The sequence below is a fragment of the Rhinoraja longicauda genome, chromosome 34, assembly GCF_053455715.1.
Source record: "Rhinoraja longicauda isolate Sanriku21f chromosome 34, sRhiLon1.1, whole genome shotgun sequence".
Classification (NCBI taxonomy): Eukaryota; Metazoa; Chordata; class Chondrichthyes; order Rajiformes; family Arhynchobatidae; genus Rhinoraja; species Rhinoraja longicauda.
The window spans coordinates 23,349,147-23,369,110 of record NC_135986.1 but is presented as its reverse complement, the minus strand read 5'-3'; the positions used below and the strand labels follow the sequence as shown (position 1 = coordinate 23,369,110).

Below are 19,964 nucleotides of genomic sequence, written 5' to 3'. Positions count from 1 at the left end.
CACACACTAACAGTCACACACTAACACACACACTAACACACACACACTAACACAAACACACACTAACAGTCACACACTAACACACACACACACTAACACACACTAACAAACACTAACACAAACACACACAAACTAAGTCACACACACTAACACACACACACTAACACACACACGCACTAACCTACACACATACGCACTAACCCACACACGCACTAACACACACAATCACACACACTAACACACACCCACACTAACACACACCCACACACCCTAACACACACATACATACACACACACTAACACACACACACACACTAACGCACAGACTAACACACACACTAACACACACGCTAATAAACACACACACTAACACACACATACTAACATACACACACACTAACATACACACACACTAACATACACACACACACTAACACACAAACACAGTCACACCCGGGACAGTTTACAATCTTTACCGAAGCCAATTGGCCGACAAAGCGAATTTACAGAAAACTGTGCTTTAAGTGTGGAATAGGTCAGGACGACACATTATTGGCAACAATGCTGAATACAAGATTCAACTGTCAGCTCCTTATGCCAGTTTACCCACTAAACAAAAGTCAGATTAATTTATGGTTTCTGGAGGGAGAGACAGATTGCATTTTGCAATGATCTTTGGCAAAGATTCCCTTCGAGCATCATCCCTACATTGAGAGAATCAATCTTCAAGCATATTGTACATACCCATTCATAGATAGGGATACAGAGTTATACATCTAGTTCAGTATGACCCAGAGTGTGGGGGGAGACCGGAGCACCCGGAGAGAACCCACGCAGGTCACGGGGGAGAGCGTGCAAACTCCGTACGGACAGCACCGAGAGAAACCCACGGGGAACTTGCATCTTCCTGACGCAGACAGGGGTCAGTTTCGGACCAGGGGGTCTCTGCCGCTGCACCTCTCCACCCCCACCAGGGGGCACAATCGCTGCCCTCTGAAGGGAAGGCCAGGCTACATCACGTCACGTCTGGGAACATCACCGCCCTGCTCCCATTTCTCTCCCAGCCCAATGAGCGCACCTCCGGAGACGGACACAAAATGCTGGAGTAACCCGGCAGGTCGGGCAGCATCTCGGGAGAGAAGGAACGGGTGCTTCCGTTCCTTCTCTCCCGAGATGCGGCCCGACCCGCTGAGTTACTCCAGCATTTTGCCTCTACCTTCGATCTAAACCTTTTTTCCCCTTGCACAGCTTACCTCCGTAGTTTGACTGAGGTATCGGGGCTGTCGGGCTCGAGGATCTCCTGCAGTAAGACGACATAGTGCACCCACAGGTCCACGCTGAGGGGGATGGACTGCAGGCCCCGCTGGTACACCTGTGGCGGAAGAACAGCACACAGTAGCTGTTAGACCACCGGGTGGGAAATGAGGAGCGAAAGCACACTTGTTCGACGTCGCGGAGGCAGCTACAAGCTTTCCAGACTTTAGAGACTGTAGTTTGTGTTTTACAGTGTGTACAAGGGTGGCGCAGCGGTAGAGTTGCCGCCTTACAGCGAATGCAGCGCCGGAGACTCAGGTTCGATCCCGACTACGGGCGCCGTCTGTACGGAGTTCGCACGTTCTCCCCGTGACCTGCATGGGTTTTCTCCAAGATCTTCGGTTTCCTCCCACACTCCAAAGACGTGCAGGTTTGTAGGTTAATTGACTGGGTAAATGTATATATTGTCCCTAGTGTGTATAGGATAGTGTTAATGTGCGGGGATCGCTGGGCGCCGCGGACTCGGTGGGCCGAAGGGCCTGTTTCCGCGCTGTATCTCTAAATCTAAAAAAAATCTACGCTTGTTTTGGCCATAGTGTTCAGTATTTAGTACGCAGTACTTCTTATCTTGTGTGTTTATTTTAGCAGTAACTGCATTTTGTACACGGCCTGATACAGTATTTAACACATCACATGATATTTTGTCTTTGAGCTCAGGAAAGGGGATGTGGGCCAGACACACAATGCTGGAGGAACTCAGCGGGTCAGGCAGCATCTCCGGAGAGAAGGAATGGGTGAAGTTTCGGATCCGAGACCTTCCTGCAGACTGCTTCACGAGATTAAGTCCCGGAATGGCGGGACTGTCGTACCTTGAAAGACTGGTGCGACTGGGCTTTCATACGCTGGAATTTAGACGGATGACAGGGATCATATTGAAACATATAAGATTATTAAAGGATTGGACACGCTAGAGGCAGGAAACTTGTTCCCGATGTTGGGGGAGTCCCGAACCAGGAGGCCACACAGTTTAGAATAAGGGGGTAGGTCATTTAGAACAGAGACGAGGAAAAACTTTTTCACTCGGAGAGATGTAGACAATAGACAATAGGTGCAGGAGGAGGCCATTCGGCCCTTTGAGCCAGCACCGCCATTCAATGTGATCATGGCTGATCATGCGATCATGGCAAGCATGCAATAGCCCATCTACAATTCTCAATCAGTACCCGTTCCTGCCTTCTCCCCATACCCTCTGACTCCGCTTTCCTTAAGAGCTCTATCTAGTCTGTGGAATTCTCTGCCTCAGAAGGCAGTGGAGGCCAATTCTCTGGATGCATTCAAGAGAGCGTTAGATAGAGCTCTTGAGGATAGCGGAGTCAGGGGTTATGGGGAGAAGGCAGGAACGGGGTACTGATTGTGGATGATCAGCCATGATCACGGTGAACGGCAGTGCTGGCTCGAAGGGCCAAATGGCCTCCTCCTGCACCGTTCCTGCAAGAAGTTATCTTGCGCATGCGTGTTACCCGTGGGCGTCATCGTTTTCGGTAGCTGTGGCTTTGTCTGTAACCTTGCTTCCTCGTGGTCATTAAACTTAGCTCGAGGTTAACAACTTCTTGTTATTCTTGTAACTTCACACAGAGACACAGCGTGGAAACAGGCCCTTCGGCCCACCGAGTCCGTGCTGACCAGTGATTCCCTCCCCGTACACTAGCATTATAGTTTCTTCCCAGCAACTGAATCATCCTACCGCAACCAGAGAGCAGTGGTGAACTACCATCTACCTCTTTGGTGACCCTCGGACTATCCTTGATCGGACTTTGCTGGCTGTAACTTGCACTAAACGTTGTTCCATTATCACATGTATCCACACTGTAAGTGGCTCGATTGTCAGCATGTACTGTCTTTCTGTTGAACGGACAGCACGCAACAAAAGCTTTTCACTGTACCTCGGTACACGTGACAATAAGCTAAACTATCCTACACACTAGGGACAATTTACAAAAGCCAAATCAACTTACAAACCTGTAAGAAAAACACAGACTGTCATCAGACTGAAGAAGGGTCTCGACCCGAAACGTCACCCACTCCTCCTCTCCTGAGATGCTGCCTGACCCGCTGAGTTACTCCAGCATTTTGTGTCGACCTAACTTACAAACCTGGAGGTCTTTGGGATGCAGGAGGAATCCGGAACACCCGGGAAAATACCGCGCGGTCCCGGTACAAACTCCGTACAGACGGCGCCCGTAGTCAGGATCGAACCCGGGCCTCTGGCGCTGTGAGGCCGCGACTCTACCCGCTGCGCCACCGTGCCGCCAGGCGCACCTGATCCGTCCTTTACCCACACGTCTTTATGGGAGGAAACCGGAGCACCCGGAGGAAATCCGCATGGTCACAGGGAGAACGTGGGGAGATGGCAGATGGGACTGGTGTGGTTGGCATGGGTAAGTTGAGACACAAAATGCTGGAGTAACTCAGCGGGTCAGGCAGCATCTCTGGAGAGAAAGAATGGGTGACGTTTCGGGTCGAGACCCTTCTTCAGACTGAAGAAGGGTCTCGACCCGAAACGTCACCCACTCTTTCTCTCCTGAGATGCTGCCTGACCCGCTGTTACTCCAGCATTTTGTGTCCACCTTCGATTTTAACCGGCATCTGCAGTTCTTTCCCTACACATTGGGCCGAAGGGCCTCCTTCTGTGCGGTGTGACTCTGTGACTCTAAATAGCAAGTGCACCCACCCTCCCCCAAAGGATCTCTGTCCTTGCCACAACTCGTGGGCACCATGCCAAGTGACCACAAGGCGGTCAACCACGTGGGCATTCCAGTGAACTCAAGTCACGCAGACATCCTTACCACCCATCGTCACCAGCCTGAAATAGCAGCAAGAAACAGGAGCACAGAGCTGCCAGCGATTGTCCGAACGGTGTCAAGATTAGGAAAAAGGGAGACCTGTTTGCCTTCATTGTGAGAGAATTTGTGTTTAGGAGCAAAGGAGGCCCTACTGCAATTGTACAGGGCCCTGGTGAGACCGCACCTGGAGTATTGTGCGCAGTTTTGGTCTCCTAATTTGAGGAAGGACATCCTTGCTATTGAGTATAAGAAAATAACTGCAGATGCTGGTACAAATCGAAGGTATTTATTCACAAAATGCTGGAGTAACTCAGCAGGTCAGGCAGCATCTCGGGAGAGAAGGAATGGGTGACTTTTCGGGTCGAGACCCTTCTTCAGACTGATGTCAGGTAGGGCGGGACAAAGGAAGGATATAGGTGGAGACAGGAAGATAGAGGGAGAACTGGGAAGGGGGAGGGGGAGAGAGGGACAGAGGAACTATCTAAAGTTGGAGAAGTGGATGTTCATACCACTGGCTTGCAAGCTGCCCAGGCGAAATATGAGGTGCTGTTCCTCCAATTTCCGGTGGGCCTCACTATGGCACTGGAGGAGGCCCATGACAGAAAGGTCAGACTGGGAGTGGGAGGGGGAGTTGAAGTGCTCGGCCACCGGGAGATCAGTTTGGTCAATGCGGACCGAGCGCAGGTGTTGAGCGAAGCGATCGCCGAGCCTGCGCTTGGTTTCGCCGATGTAAATAGGTTGACATCTAGAGCAGCGGATGCAATAGATGAGGTTGGAGGAGGTGCAGGTGGACCTTGCTATTGAGGGAGTGCAGCGGAGGTTCAACAGGTAAACCGAATGGCCTACTCCTGCACCTATTTTCTATGTTTCCATTTACCCCAGGAGGGAAATTGATCAGCCAACAGTCATAAAAACACAAAATACATGACATTAGAGTGACGAGTGGAAAGAATTGGGGGATATGCAAAGATTGGAGGAGTGGGGGGGTCAGTCTCAGTCTACCCCACGACAGAAGGGGGAGGGGTTGTACAGTTTGATAGCCACAGGGAAGAAGGATCTCCTGTGGCGTTCTGTGCTGCATCTTGGTGGGACCAGTCTGTTAGGAACAGGGGACGTACAACGAGATCTGGGTGTCCTAGTGCATCAGTCACTGAAAGGAAGCATGCAGGTACGGCAGGCAGTGAAGAAAGCCAATGGCATGTTGTACTTCATAACAAGAGGAGTTGAGTATAGGAGCAAAGAGGCCCTTCTGCAGTTGTACAGGGCCCTAGTGAGACCGCACCTGGAGTACTGTGTGCAGTTTTGGTCTCCAAATTTGTGGAAGGATATTCTTGCTATTGAGGGCGTGCAGCGTAGGTTTACTAGGTTAATTCCCGGAATGGCGGGACTGTCATATGTTGAAAGACTGGAGCGACTAGGCTTGTATACACTGGAATTTAGAAGGATGAGAGGAGATCTTATCGAAACGTATAAGATTATTAAGAGGTTGGACACGTTAGAGGCAGAAACATGTTCCCAATGTTGGGGGAGTCCAGAACAAGGGGCCACAGTTTAAGAATAAGGGGTCGGCCATTTAGAACTGAGATGAGGAAAAACTTTTTCAGTCAGAGAGTTGTGAATCTGTGGAATTCTCTGCCTCAGAAGGCAGTGGAGGCCAATTCTCTGAGTGCATTCAAGAGAGAGCTAGATAGAGCTCTTAAGGATAGCGGAGTCAAGGGGTATGGGGAGAGGGCTGGAACGGGGTACTGATTGAGAATGATCAGCCATGATCACATTGAATGGCAGTGCGTACAGGCTCGAAGGGCCGAATGGCCTCCTCCTGCACCTATTGTCTATTGTCTATTGCTGAAGGTGCTCCTCAGGTTGACCAGTGCGTCACGGAGGGGGTATTGTCCAGGATGCTCCGCAGTTTGAGAAGTCTCCTCCCCTCCAAGACCCCCTCCCCGTGAATCCAACTCCAACCCCAGAACGGAGCCGGCCTTCCTGATCAGTTTGTTGGGGTTTTTGGCGATTGTTCACCCGGCAATTCCAGTGAACTTTAGTTTAGTTTAGAGACATAGCGCGGAAACAGGCCCTTTCGGCCCACCGGGTCCGCGCCAACCAGCGATCCCCGCGCACTAACACTATCCCACACCCACAAGGGACAATTTTCACATTTACCAAGCCGATTAACCTACAAACCCGCACGTCTTTGGAGTGTGGGACGACACGGAAGATCTCGGAGAAAACCCACGCAGGTCACGGGGAGAACGTGCAAAACCCGTACAGACGTACAAACTCCATACAGTGGTCGGGATGGAACCCGGGTCTCCGGCGCTGCATTCGCTGCAACTCGGCCGCTGCGCCACCGTGACCGCCCAAACGTGAACTCAAGTCATGCAGATATCCTTACAACCAACGTCTGTCGCCAGCCTGAAATAGCAGCAAGACACAGGAGCCACAGAGCTGCCAGTGCAGGTCAATGGACAATAGGTGCAGGAGGAGGCCATTCGGCCCTTCGAGCCAGCACCGCCATTCAATGTGATCGTGGCTGATCATTCTCCATCAGTACCCCACTCCTGCCTTCTCCCCATACCCCCTGACTCCGCTATCCTTAAGAGCTCTATCTAGCTCTCTCTTGAATGCATTCAGAGAATTGGCCTCCACTGCCTTCTGAGGCAGAGAATCCCACAGATTCACAACTCTCTGACTGAAAAGGTTTTTCCTCATCTCCGTTCTAAATGGCCTACCCCTTATTCTTACTGTGGCCCCTGGTTCTGGATTCCCCCAACATTGGGAACATGTTTCCTGCCTCTAACGTGTCCAACCCCTTAATAATCTTATACGTTTCGATAAGATCCCCTCTCATCCTTCTAAATTCCAGTGTATACAAGCCTAGTCGCTCCAGTCGCTGATCATGCTCAATCAGTACCCCGTTCCTGCCCTCTCCCCATACCCCCTGACTCCGCTATCCTTAAGAGCTCTATCTAGCTCTCTCTTGAATGCAAGGCCCTCACCTCGTCGGCCTCTTTGGTGAAGCCCAGTCGCTTCTCGATGTCGGCGTACTTTTTCCAGTAGCCGTAGCAGTAGGGGTAACGAGTGAAGAACGAGTCGAACGCCCTCCTCACGGCCCAAATGTGATTCTGAAAAAGGAAGTGCGTCGGTTTATTGTTGCTGCCCCACGCACCCAGAATGCAGTGAAAGACGCGCCAACTCCACTGTTAGGGGGAAGCCCAGCAAACAAATCGGAGGAACTGCACCTCATATTTCGCTCGGGCTGATTGCAACCCATCGGTCTCGGCCCGAAACGTTGCCCATTGGAGCGGCTAGGCTTGTATACGCCGGCCTGCTTGTTCGCAGTTTTGGTCCCCAAATTTGAGGAAGGATATTCTTGCTATTGAGGGCGTGCAGCGTAGGTTTACTAGGTTAATTCCCGGAATGGCGGGACTGTCGTATGATGAAAGACTGGAGCGGCTAGGCTTGTATGCACTGGAATTTAGATGGATGAGAGGGGATCTTATCGAAACATATAAGATTATTAAGGGGTTGGACACGTTAGAGGCAGGAAACATATTCCCAATTTTGGGGGGAGTCCAGAACCAGGGGCCACACACAGTTTAAGAATAAGGGGTAGGCCATTTAGAACTGCGATGAGGAAAAACTTTTTCCAGTCAGAGAGTTGTGAATCTGTGGAATTCTCTGCCTCAGAAGGCAGTGGAGGCCAATTCTCTGAATGCATTCAAGAGAGAGCTAGATAGAGCTCTGAAGGATAGCGGAGTCAGAGAGTATGGGGAGAAGGCAGGAGTGGGGTACTGATTGAGAATGATCAGCCATGATCACATTGAATGGCGGTGCGTACAGGCTCGAAGGGCCGGATGGCCTCCTCCTGCTCCTATTGTCTATTCCTTTTCTCCAGAGACGCCGTCTGACTCGCTGAGTTACTCCAGCTTTTTGTGTCTATCTTCGATGTGAACGTTTAGATTAGTGCAGAGATACAGCGTGGAAACAGGCCCTTCGGCCCACTGAGTCCGCGCCGACCAGCGATCCCCGCACACCAACACTGTCATACAGGCACCAGGGACAATTTACAATGTTAAGGAAGCCAATTAACCAGGGACAATTATCGCATTTCTTTACCGAGCCAATTAACCTACAAACCTGCACGTCTTTGGAGTACGGGAGGAAAACGGAGATCCTGGAGAAAACCCACGCAGGTCACGGGGAGAACGTACAAACTCCGTACAGACAGCACCAATGGACCATCGCGGCCTCCACCTTTCCTCGTCTCATCGGTGCCCTCTCTGATTTGTTTTGATACCTCTAGTCAATCTCCCCCACCACACACTCTACACTGACAAACTGCATCACTGAAATAAAATCTTGGCTTCAATCAAACTTCCTCAAACTCAATTGCAACAAATCTGAAATCATCATCATTGGTCCAAAAACGCTCACCAAATCCACCCAAAACTTCATCCTCAACATTGATGGTCTCCCAGTATCCACCTCACCTCACATCCGGAATCTTGGAATCATCCTTGATCAAACCCTCTCCTTCGACAAACACATCAAACACATCACAAAGACAGCCTTCTTCCACCTCAAAAACATTGCCCGTCTCCGTCCATCCCTCTCCTCCACAGCTGCAGAAACCCTCATCCACGCCTTCATCACCTCCCGTCTGGACTATTGCAACAGCCTCCTCTATGGCGCACCCTCAAAAATCATCAATAAACTTCAATACATTCAAAACTCCGCTGCCCGTCTACTCACACACACCTTGATCCGTGACCATATCACCCCCGTACTTTATAAACTCCACTGGCTCCCCATCCCCCAGAGAATCCAGTACAAAATCCTCCTCATAATCTACAAAGCCCTCCATAACCTGGCCCCATCCTACCTGACCGACCTCCTCCACAGGCACACTCCCACCTGCACCCTCCGCTCTGCCGCTGCCAATCGCCTGTCCCCCCACATCCGGACCAAACTCAGATCCTGGGGGGACAGGGCTTTCTCCATCGCTGCTCCCACCCTATGGAACTCACTACCCCAAACCGTTAGAGACTCCTCCACACTCACCACATTCAAAACATCGCTGAAGTCTCACCTGTTCAGTACTGCCTTCAACCACTGAAGGTCACCTCACCTTCTGTCTCCTTTCTCTGTTCATTTATTTATTTACTTATTTATCTATTTATTCATTTCCCTATGTTCTCAAAATCTCTGTAAAGCGTCTTTGAGTATATGAAAAGCGCTATATAAATAAAATGCATTATTATTATTATTATTAGTTTCCCTCTCCCCCGACTCGCGGGCTGACGAAGGGTCTCGATGCAAGGCGTGGACTCGCAGTCCGAGGAACGGTCTCACCCCGAAGGTCACCCTATCCCTTCTCTCCAGAGATGCTGACTGACCCGCTGAGTTGCTCCAGCATTTTGTGTCTATCTACAGCGAAAGACTTTTTGTTTGCTTGCTGTCCAGTCAAACCGTGCTGTGCATGATTTTGCGAGTGCAACATGCGGTTCAAATAGAAAAACGCCAGAGAGCAGAATATCAGTGTTGCAGTTACAGTGAAAGGGAAAAGATTTAGAAACATGGAAAATAGGTGCAGGAGGAGGCCATTCGGCCCTTCAAGCCAGCACCGCCATTCATTGTGATCATGGCTGATTGTCCCCAATCAATACCCCATGCCTGCCTTCTCCCCATATCCCTTGATTTTTAATAGGAATCCGAGGGGTAAGTTTTTCACACAGAGGGTGGTGGGTGTATGGGACGAGCTGCCGGAGGAGGTAGTTGAGACTGGGACTATCCCATCGTTTAAGAAACAGTTGGACAGGTACATGGATAATAGACAATAGGTGCAGGAGGAGGCCATTCGGCCCTTCGAGCCAGCACCGCCATTCAATGTGATCATGGCTGATCATTCTCAATCAGTACCCCGTTCCTGCCTTCTCCCCATACCCCCTGACTCCGCTATCCTTAAGAGCTCTATCCAGCTCTCCCTTGAATGCATTCAGAGAATTGTCCTCCACTGCCTTCTGAGGCAGAGAATTCCACAGATTCACAACTCCCTGACTGAAAAAGTTTTTCCTCATCTCAGTTCTAAATGGCCTACCCCTTATTCTTAAACTGTGGCCCCTGTTTCTGCCCCCCCCCCCCCCCCCCCCAACATTGGAAACATGTTTCCTGCCTCTAAGGTGTCCAACCCCTTAATAATCTTATACGTTTCGATAGGACAGGTTTGGAGGGTTATGGACCAAGCGCAGGCAGGTGGGACTAGGGTTGCTGGGACATTGTTGGCCGGTGTGGGTGAGTTGGGCCGAAGGGCCAGTTTCCACACAGTATGGATCTATGACTCTAAGTGTGTGTGCGCAGCATCGCTGGTCGGCGCTGAGCCAGTGGGCCGAAGGGCCTGTTTCCGCGCTGTATCTCTAAACTAAACTAAAGACAAGTCGGGGAGGGGAGGAGAGAGTTAAGAATCAGTTGGACAGGTACGTGGATAGGACGGGTTTGGAGGGATCTGGACCAATCGCAGGCAGGTCAAGTCAAGTCAATTTTATTTGTACAGCACATTTAAAAACAACCCACGTTGACCAAAGTGCTGTACATCAGTTCAGGTACTAAGAAACGAACATACAATGGCACACAAACACAACAGCACATACATAAACAGTTCACAGCGCCCCCTCAGAGGGCCTCAAACGCTAAGGAGTAGAAATAGGTTTTGAGCCTGGACTTAAAGGAGTGGATGGAGGGGGCAGTTCTGATGGGGAGAGGGATGCTGTTCCACAGTCTAGGAGCTGCAACCGCAAAAGCGCGGTCACCCTTGAGCTTAAGCCTAGACCGCGGGATAGTCAGTAGCCCCAAGTCGGCCGACCTGAGGGGCCTGGAGATAGAGTGGTGGGACTAGTGTAGCTGGGACATTGTTGGCCGGTGTGGGCGGGTTGGGCCTGTTTCCACGCTGTGTGACTCTGTGACTGTAAAGGTGCTGTAAAATCAGCGAAGGACCTGCATTTGATGGAAGGCGACTGAGGATGGCGCAGAGTTGGCGTGTGGCGATACAGGGGAGGAGCGGAGACGCGTTATAGTGGATGTAGCGGACGGTGATTTACCTCCTGCTCCACGTACTGTAGCACGTACGTCCATCCGGTGAAATCGTACGGATTGTCCTCCACGATCTTCCAGTACTTGTCGAAGTCGGTGGGATAGGGCGGCGCGGTGTCCTCGGTCTCCGGCAGCTCGTATTCGCTACCGGCCGGCCGGTACGGCCCCAGTTCCTCCACCGTGTAGTGCGGCGGGTCCGAGGCCGGGCTTCCCGCCGCGCCCCAGCCCCCGCGAGGGCTGGGCTGCCCCCTCCCCACGCCAGGAACCTCCGTCTCCGTCTCGGCGCCGCGGTGATACAGAGGGAAGGGGGATTGTCCCGGTTGCTGCGCCGCGGGGCGACAACGCTCTCCGTGACCATTGTAGGGGGCCGTGTCCTCGGCGCTGCTCCAGCCACTCAGCCCACGAGCGTCGCCCGTCGGTTCAACCGCAGCCGCGCCGGCGCCGAGGCGGTCGGCTCCAGGCTCGCCAGAGTCAGACGGGGCAGCGCCCGCCGGCTGGGGACATGGACAGCGGTCCGCCGGCCGATTCCCCACACCGCGCCGGGCCAGGACGCCGGCCGCCAGCGCCCCGCCCGGCGGCGAGTCCTCTCCACTCTCATCGCCGGCCGCCGCTTCCCCGTCACCGCCGCTCTCCGCGCCGTCCGAGCACCGGCTGTCCGCCGCTGAGTCCTCCCCGCCGCTCTCCCCCCACCGGTCCCGGCCGCCGCTCCCCGAGTCGCCCACATCCTCCCCCGTGGCGGCGGCGGCCGCAGGGAGAGTGCTGCCCGGGCTCCCGCTGTCCGTGGTGGACTCCCCGCCCGTGTCCTCGCTGCCCGTACTGTCCCCCGCCACGTCCGGCTCCGTGGGCAGAGTCCGCACTGCCGACCGCCGACCTCTCGCCCTTCCTTCCCTGGGTCGTCTCCTTTCGCCGGCTGCGGGTAAGACACATTCATGACTTGGATGAAGGGATTAAAAGTACCATTAGCAAATTTGCAGATGACACAAAGCTGGGTGGCAGTGTGAACTTTGAGGAAGATGCTATGAGGTTGCAGGGTGACTTGGACAGGTTGTGTGAGTGGGCGGATGCATGGTAGATGCAGTTTAATGTGGATAAGTGCGAGGTTATCCACTTTTGGTGGTCAGAATAGGAAGGCAGATTATTATCTGAATGGTGTCAAGTTAGGAAAAGGGGACGTACAACGAGATCTGGGTGTCCTAGTGCATCAGTCATTGAAAGGAAGCATGCAGGTACAGCAGGCAGTGAAGAAAGCCAATGGAATGTTGGCCTTCATAACAAGAGGAGTTGAGTATAGGAGCAAAGAGGTCCTTCTGCAGCTGTACAGGGCCCTAGTGAGACCCCACCTGGAGTACTGTGTGCAGTTTTGGTCTCCAAATTTGAGGAAGGATATTCTTGCTGTTGCGGGCGTGCAGCGTAGGTTTACTAGGTTAATTCCCGGAATGGCGGGACTATCATATGTTGAAAGACTGGGTCGGCTAGGCTTGTATACACTGGAATTTAGAAGGATGAGAGGAGATCTTGACCCGCAGCACCGGAGTTAATTTAGTTTTGTTTATTATTGTCACGTTTTAGTTTAGATTTAGAGGAAACAGGCCCTTTCGGCCCACCGGGTCCACGCCGACCAGCGATCCCCGCACACTAACACTATCCTACACACACACTAGGGACAATTTTTACATTTACCAAGCCAATTAACCTACAAACCTGCACGTCTTTGGAGTGTGGGAGGAAACCGAAGATCTCAGAGAAAACCCACGCAGGTCACGGGGAGAACGTCTGCCTATAGTGGGTGTGAAACCTTCACACACACACTATCTGCCAGTACCGGGTGTCGTACACTGACACACACACACTCCTCAGTCCACCTGTGTGTGGGATGCCTACACACCCCTCAGGCCACAACTGCTGGGAGTAGGACCCTCACACACACACACTCATATCCACACAATCCTCATGTGTCAAGTGTAGGACCCTCACACACCCTTCAGTAGGTTCGTTCACACATATACACATAAACACACACATACACACCCCTCTCCCACTCCTCCTGTGCCGGGTGTAGCACCCTCACACACACACCCCTCAGTCCATTCACACACATAACCCCCCCCCCAGTCCTCCTGTACCAGGTTTAAGGACCCTCACACACACCACACACACACACCTCAGTCCACTCACACCCCCCTCTCCCACTCCTCCTGTGCTGGGTGTAGGACCCTCACACACCCCTCAGTCCACTCACACTCACACCCCCCCCTCTCCCACTCTGTGAGGGCCTGTGCCGGGTTTAAGACCCTCACACACACCCCTCAGTAGGTTCACAACCCTCCCCCACCCCTACCGACAGTCCTCTTGTGCCAAGTGTAGGACCCTCACACCCTCAGTCCACTCACACACTCACTCCCACCCCCCTCACTCTGCCTGTACCAGGTGTAGGAACCTCACACCCCTCAGTCCACTCACACACTCACCCCCCTCCCACTCTGCCCGTGCCAGGTTTAGGACTGTCACACACACCCCCCCAGAGTCCTCTTGCTCCGAAGACCCTCGCACACACACCCCTCAGTCCACTCACACCCCTCCTCCTGTACCCTCACACACACACACACCCCTCAGTAGGTTCACAACCCCACCCCCACCCCAACCCACAGTCCTCTTGCTCCAAGTGTAGGACCCTCACACCCCCCTCTCCCACTCCTCCTGTACCAGGTGTAGCACCAAAAACACCCCTCAGTCCACTCACATCTCCCCCCCCCCCTCTACCACTCTGTGAGGGACTGTGCCGGGTTTAAGACCCTCACACACACCCCTCAGTAGGTTCACAACCCTCCCCTACCCACAGTCCTCTTGTGCCAAGTGTAGGACCCTCCCACACCCCTCAGTCCATTTACACACTCAGCCCCCCCACCCCCCACCACTCCTCCTGTACCAAGTGTAGGACTATCCCCCCCTCACACCTCCTATGCTGGGTGTAGGACCCTCACACCCCCTCCCGCCCCTCAGTCCTTTTGCTCCAAGTGTAGGACCCTCACACACACACACCACTCAGTCCATTTACACCCCCCCTACACCAGGTGTAGGTCCCTCACACCCACCGTCCCCGCCCCTCAGTCCTCTTGCTCCGTGTAGGTCCCTCACCCCCCCCCCCAAGAGTCCTCTTGCTCCGAGGACCCTCGCACAAACCCCCCTCAGTCCACTCACACCCCCCCTCTCCCAGTCCTCCTGTACCAGGTGTAGGACCCACACACCTCCTACTCTGCCTGTGCCAGGTTTAGGACTGTCTCACACACACCCCTCAGTCCTCCTGTACCAGGTGTAGGACCCTCACACACACACATCCCTCAGTCCACTCACACCCCCCTCTCCCACTCCTCCTGTGCTGGGTGTAGGACCCACACCATTCCCTCCCCCCCCCCCTCCTCCTCCTGTACCAGGTGTAGGACCCTCACACACACACCTCAGTCCACTCACACACCCCTCAGTCCAATCATACGCCCCTCAGTCCAACTGTGCTGGGTGTAGGACCCCTCAGTAGGTTCACAACCCTCCCCCACCCCTACCCACACTCCTGTGTCAAGTGTAGGACCCTCACACCCCCCTCTCCCACTCACACCCCTCTCTCTGTCCTCCTGTACCAAGTGTAGGTCCCTCACATCCCCCCCCTTCCCCCCTCATTCCTCGTACACACCCCCCTCAGTCCACTCACACACCCCTCAGTCCTCCAGTGCTGGGTGTAGGATCCTCACACCCCCCCTCAGTCCACTCTCACACCCCTCTCCCACTCCTCCAGTACCAAGTGTAGGACCCTCACCCCATTCTCCCCCCCCCCCTCCCCTCCCCTCCCCTCAGTCCTCTTGCTCTAAGTGTAGGACCCTCACACACCCCTCAGTCCTCCTGTGCTGGGTGTAGGACCCTCACCCCATTCCCCCCCCCCCCCCCCCCCCCCCGTCCTCTTGCTCCAAGACAGTGTAGGACCCTCACACCCCCCCCCCCCCAAGTCCTCTTGCTCCAAGTGTAGGACCCTCACACACCCCTCAGTCCTCCTGTGCTGGGTGTAGGATCCTCACACCCCTCTCCCACTCACACCCCCCCTCTCTGCTTGTGCTGTGCCAGGTTTAGGACTGTCACACACCCCCCTCAGTCCACTCTCACACTCACACACCCCTCTCCCAATCCTCCAGTACCAGGTGTAGGACCCTCACCCCATTCCCCCCCCCCCCCCTTAGTCCTCTTGCTCCAAGTGTAGGACCCTCACACACCCCTCAGTCCTCCAGTACCAGGCGTAGGACCCTCACCCCATTCTCCCCCCCCCCACACAGTCCTCTTGCTCCAAGTGTAGGACCCTCACACACCCCTCAGTCCTCCAGTACCAGGCGTAGGACCCTCACCCCATTCTCCCCCCCCCGTCCCCCCCCCCCCCCCCCCCCCCCCCGTCCTCTTGCTCCAAGACAGTGTAGGTCCCTCCCCCCCCACACAGTCCTCTTGCTCCAAGTGTAGGACCCTCACACACCCCTCAGTCCTCCAGTACCAGGCGTAGGACCCTCACCCCATTCTCTCCCCCCCCCCCCCCCGTCCTCTTGCTCCAAGACAGTGTAGGTCCCTCCCCCCCCACACAGTCCTCTTGCTCCAAGTGTAGGACCCTCACACACCCCTCACCCCATCTCCCCCCCCCACACAGTCCTCTTGCTCCAAGTGTAGGACCCTCACACACCCCTCAGTCCTCCTGTACCAGGCGTAGGACCCTCACCCATTCCCCCCCCCCCCCCAGTCCTCTTGCTCCAAGACAGTGTAGGTCCCTCCCCCCCCCCCCACTCAGTCCTCTTGCTGCAAGAGGACCCTCGCTCACACACCCCCCTCACCCCATCTCCCCCCCCCCCCACACAGTCCTCTTGCTCCAAGTGTTGGACCCTCACACACCCCTCACCCCATCTCCCCCCCCCCCCCCACACAGTCCTCTTGCTCCAAGTGTAGGACCCTCACACACCCCTCACCCCATCTCCCCACACAGTCCTCTTGCTCCAAGTGTAGGACCCTCACACACCCCTCGGTCCACTCACCCCCCCCCCCCCCCCCTCCTTCATTCCTTGTGTACAGGCCGAGTGCCCCCCCCCCCCCCCTCCCCGGGCCCAGTGCAGGGGGAGAGGCCGCCATTGCCCCCCCCCCCCCTCCCCCCCTCTCTCTCCACCCACAGATAGAGAGGTAATCCTCCCTCATTCGCCGCCAATATCGGCGCCTCCATCTCCCCCGCCCCTCCCCGCGCCACCCCGGCCCCTCTCCCGCCTTCCCTCACCGTCCGCAGCGGCCGATGGCGGCGGATTCAGCTCCGGCTCCGGCCACCGCTCGCCCGTCGTCGCCATCGCTCCGTCACCATCCACCGGAAACCGTAAGCCGCGCCGCGCAGTGCACCCTGGGATTTGTAGTCAACACTCCCCCCCCCCTAGCCCACCCAGAGCAGAGTCAGAGAGACACTTCGGCCCAACCTGCCCATGCTGGCCAACATGTTCCCAGCTACACCCAGTCCCACCTGCAATGCATTTAGCCCCTCCAAACATTTCCTACCCATGCGCCGCCTGTCTAAATGTTTCGTAAACATAGGAAAAGTTAGGAAAAGGGGACGTAGATTTAGATTTTAGATACAGTGCAGAAACAGGCCCTTCGGCCCACCGGGTCCGCGCCGCCCACCGATCCCCGCACACTGACACTAACCTACACCCACTAGGGACAATTTTTTTACATTTGCCCAGCCAATTAACCTACATACCTGTACGTCTTTGGAGTGTGGGAGAGATCTGGGTGTCATAGAAGCATAGAAACATAGAAAATAGGTGCTGGAGGAGGCCATTCGGCCCTTCGAGCCTGTACGCACCGCCATTCAATATGATCATGGCTGATCATCCAACTCAGTATCCCGTACCTGCCTTCTCTCCATACCCCCTGATCCCTTTAGCCACAAGGGCCACATCTAACTCCCTCTTAAACATAGCCAATGAACTGGCCTCAACTACCTTCTGTGGCAGAGAATTCCACAGATTCACCACTCTCTGTGTGAAAAAAAACTTTCTCATCTCGGTCCTAAAAGACTTCCCCCTTATCCTTAAACTGTGACCCCTGGTTCTGGACTTCCCCAACATCGGGAACAATCTTCCTGCATCTAGCCTGTCCAACCCCTTAAGAATTTTGTAAGTTTCTATAAGATCCCCCCCCAATCTTCTAAATCCCAGCGAGTACAAGCCAACGTAGATTAAAGGGGACGTAGATTTAGATTTTAGATTTAGAGATACAGCGCAGAAACAGGCCCTTCGGCCTACTGTGTCCGCGCCGCCCAGTGATCCCCGCACACTGACACTATCCTACACCCACTAGGGACAATTTTTACATTTGCATTTGCCCAGCCAATTAACCTACATACCTGTACGTCTTTGGAGTGTGGGAGAGATCTGGGTGTCCTAGGGGTACAAGGAGATCTGGGTGTCCTAGTGCATCAGTCACTGAAAGGAAGCATTTATTCACAAAATGCTGGAGTAACTCAGCAGGTCAGGCAGCATCTCAGGAGAGAAGGAATGGGTGACGTTTCGGGTCGAGACCCTTCTTCAGACTGAAGGCACTACTCGACCCGGAGGGGAGGGGAGGGGGGAGGTAAGGGGAGGGGGCAGGGGGGAGGAGAGGGTGCTGCACCAATGCAGGAGAGGTTTGGGCCCAACGGGTCCACTTGGTCTGGTGTTTCTTAAACGTTGCAACAGTGCCTCCCTCAACTACCTCCTCCGGCATAGGTACAAAAAGCTGGAGTAACTCAGCGCGTCAAACATAGAAACATAGAAAAAAGGTGCAGGAGTAGGCCATTCGGCCCTTCGGGACTGTGCCGCCATTCAATATGATCGTGCTTGATCATCTAAAATCAGTACCCCATTCCTGCTTTCTCCCCATATCCCTCGATTCCATTAGCCCTAAGAGCTAAGTCTAACTCTCTCTTGAATACATTCAGTTACTCCAGCATTTTGTGTCTATCTTCGGTTTAAACCAGCATCTGCAGTTCCTTCCTGCACATACCTCCTCCGGCAGCCCGTTCCACTCAGCACCCTTTGTGTAAAAAAGTTACCCCTCAGATTCCCATTAAATCTTCCCTTCAACCCCTCAACTGAAAACCATGTCCTCTGGTTCTTGATCCCCCGGTCTGAAGAAGGGCCTCGACCCAAAACGTCACCCATTCCTTCTCTCTCCGAGATGCTGCCTGACCCGCTGAGTTACTCTAGCTTTCTGTGTTTACCTCTTGATCCCCCTACTGTGGGCAAAAGACTCTGTGCATTTAACCGATCTATTCCTGTCATGATTTCGTACATCTCCATAAGATCCCTCTCATTCTCCTGCACTCCAAGGAATAGAATCTTCGCCTGCTCAACCTATCCTTCTAGCTCGATCTTCTCTGAACCCTTTCAAGCTTGTCAACTAGCTTGACAAGACCGCGAGGAATTACACAGAGTTGTGGAGGCAGCCCAGACCATCACACAAACCAACCACCCCTCCATCGACTCCATCCACACCTCACGCTGCCTCGGCAGGGCCAGCAGCACAATCAAGGACCAGTCTCACCCCGGTCACTCCCTCTTCTCCCCTCTCCCATCAGGCAAGAGGTACAGAAGCGTGGAAACGCACACCTCCAGATTCAGGGACCGTTTCTTCCCGGCTGCAATCAGGCAACCGAATAAGACAATAGACAATAGACAATAGGTGCAGGAGTAGGCCATTCAGCCCTTCGAGCCAGCACCGCCATTCAATGCGATCATGGCTGATCACTCTCAATCAGTACCCCGTTCCTGCCTTCTCCCCATACCCCCTCACTCCGCTATCCTTAAGAGCTCTATCCAGCTCTCTCTTGAAAGGATCCAACGAACTGGCCTCCACTGCCTTCTGAGGCAGAGAATTCCACACCTTCACCACTCTCTGACTGAAAAAGTTCTTCCTCATCTCCGTTCTAAATGGCCTACCCCTTATTCTTAAACTGTGGCCCCTTGTTCTGGACTCCCCCAACATTGGGCACATGTTTCCTGCCTCTAATGTGTCCAATCCCCTAATTATCTTATATGTTTCAATAAGATCCCCCCTCATCCTTCTAAATTCCAGTGTATACAAGCCTAATTGCTCCAGCCTTTCAACTGTCCCGTATTAGCCTGGTCGCCAACTGTCCCGTATTAGCCTGGACGCCAACTGTCCCGTATTAGCCTGGTCGCCAACTGTCCCGTATTAGCCTGGACATCCCGTATTTTGGGCTAAATTGGTTTGTCTGGTACATGACCGCCCTTGTCCTCCGCCCCACCCCCACTCTCCCCCTCCTCCCCCCCCTACCCCCACCCTCCCCTCCACCCACTCGGCCGCCACGCCCATTCCCCTCCGTGGAGCCGTTGGCTGCGAAAGGTACTTACCAGTGCCCGTGCGTTCAACGCGGACTGCCGGGGCGGGGCGGGGCGGGGCCGGGCGAGAGGCGAGGGGAGTGGGGAGGGGAGGTGCGAGAGGAGGGGCGAGGGGATGACTGAGCGCGCGGACGGGAGGCGGCGTTGGCGGCGGCCATCTTGTTTTGGCGAGTGTGCAGCAAATGAAGTGGAACGTGGAGCATTGTGACGTCATACGCTGAGGACTTTCAGGAAATGGGTTAGAAAGTGAATTTTTAAACTTTAAAATGTCTTTAGCTTTAAAAATGTAGCTTCAATTTGAATGAGAGTTGTTACATATTATGCCCAGGATAATGGTGAGTAAGGTGGTGCAAAAATGGTGGCGCGATGGTGTAGCGTT

The 19,964-nt window shown here is 54.0% G+C and overlaps 1 protein-coding gene across 1 annotated transcript in view; it reads right to left on the bottom strand.

The window, feature by feature from the left end:
* LOC144609690 (pre-mRNA-processing factor 39-like) overlaps nucleotides 1–16,546 on the bottom strand; it is a 40,859-nt gene extending 24,313 nt beyond the window's left edge. The window contains exons 1-4 of the mRNA XM_078428195.1: nucleotides 16,471–16,546; nucleotides 11,192–12,093; nucleotides 7,094–7,219; nucleotides 1,254–1,372 (exon numbers count right to left, since the gene is read on the bottom strand). Coding sequence (XP_078284321.1) covers nucleotides 1,254–1,372; nucleotides 7,094–7,219; nucleotides 11,192–12,093; nucleotides 16,471–16,537 — 1,214 coding nt within the window. The 5' untranslated portion in view covers nucleotides 16,538–16,546. The remainder of the gene's footprint in view (nucleotides 1–1,253; nucleotides 1,373–7,093; nucleotides 7,220–11,191; nucleotides 12,094–16,470) is intronic.
* Between the last annotated feature and the right edge of the window lie 3,418 nt (nucleotides 16,547–19,964).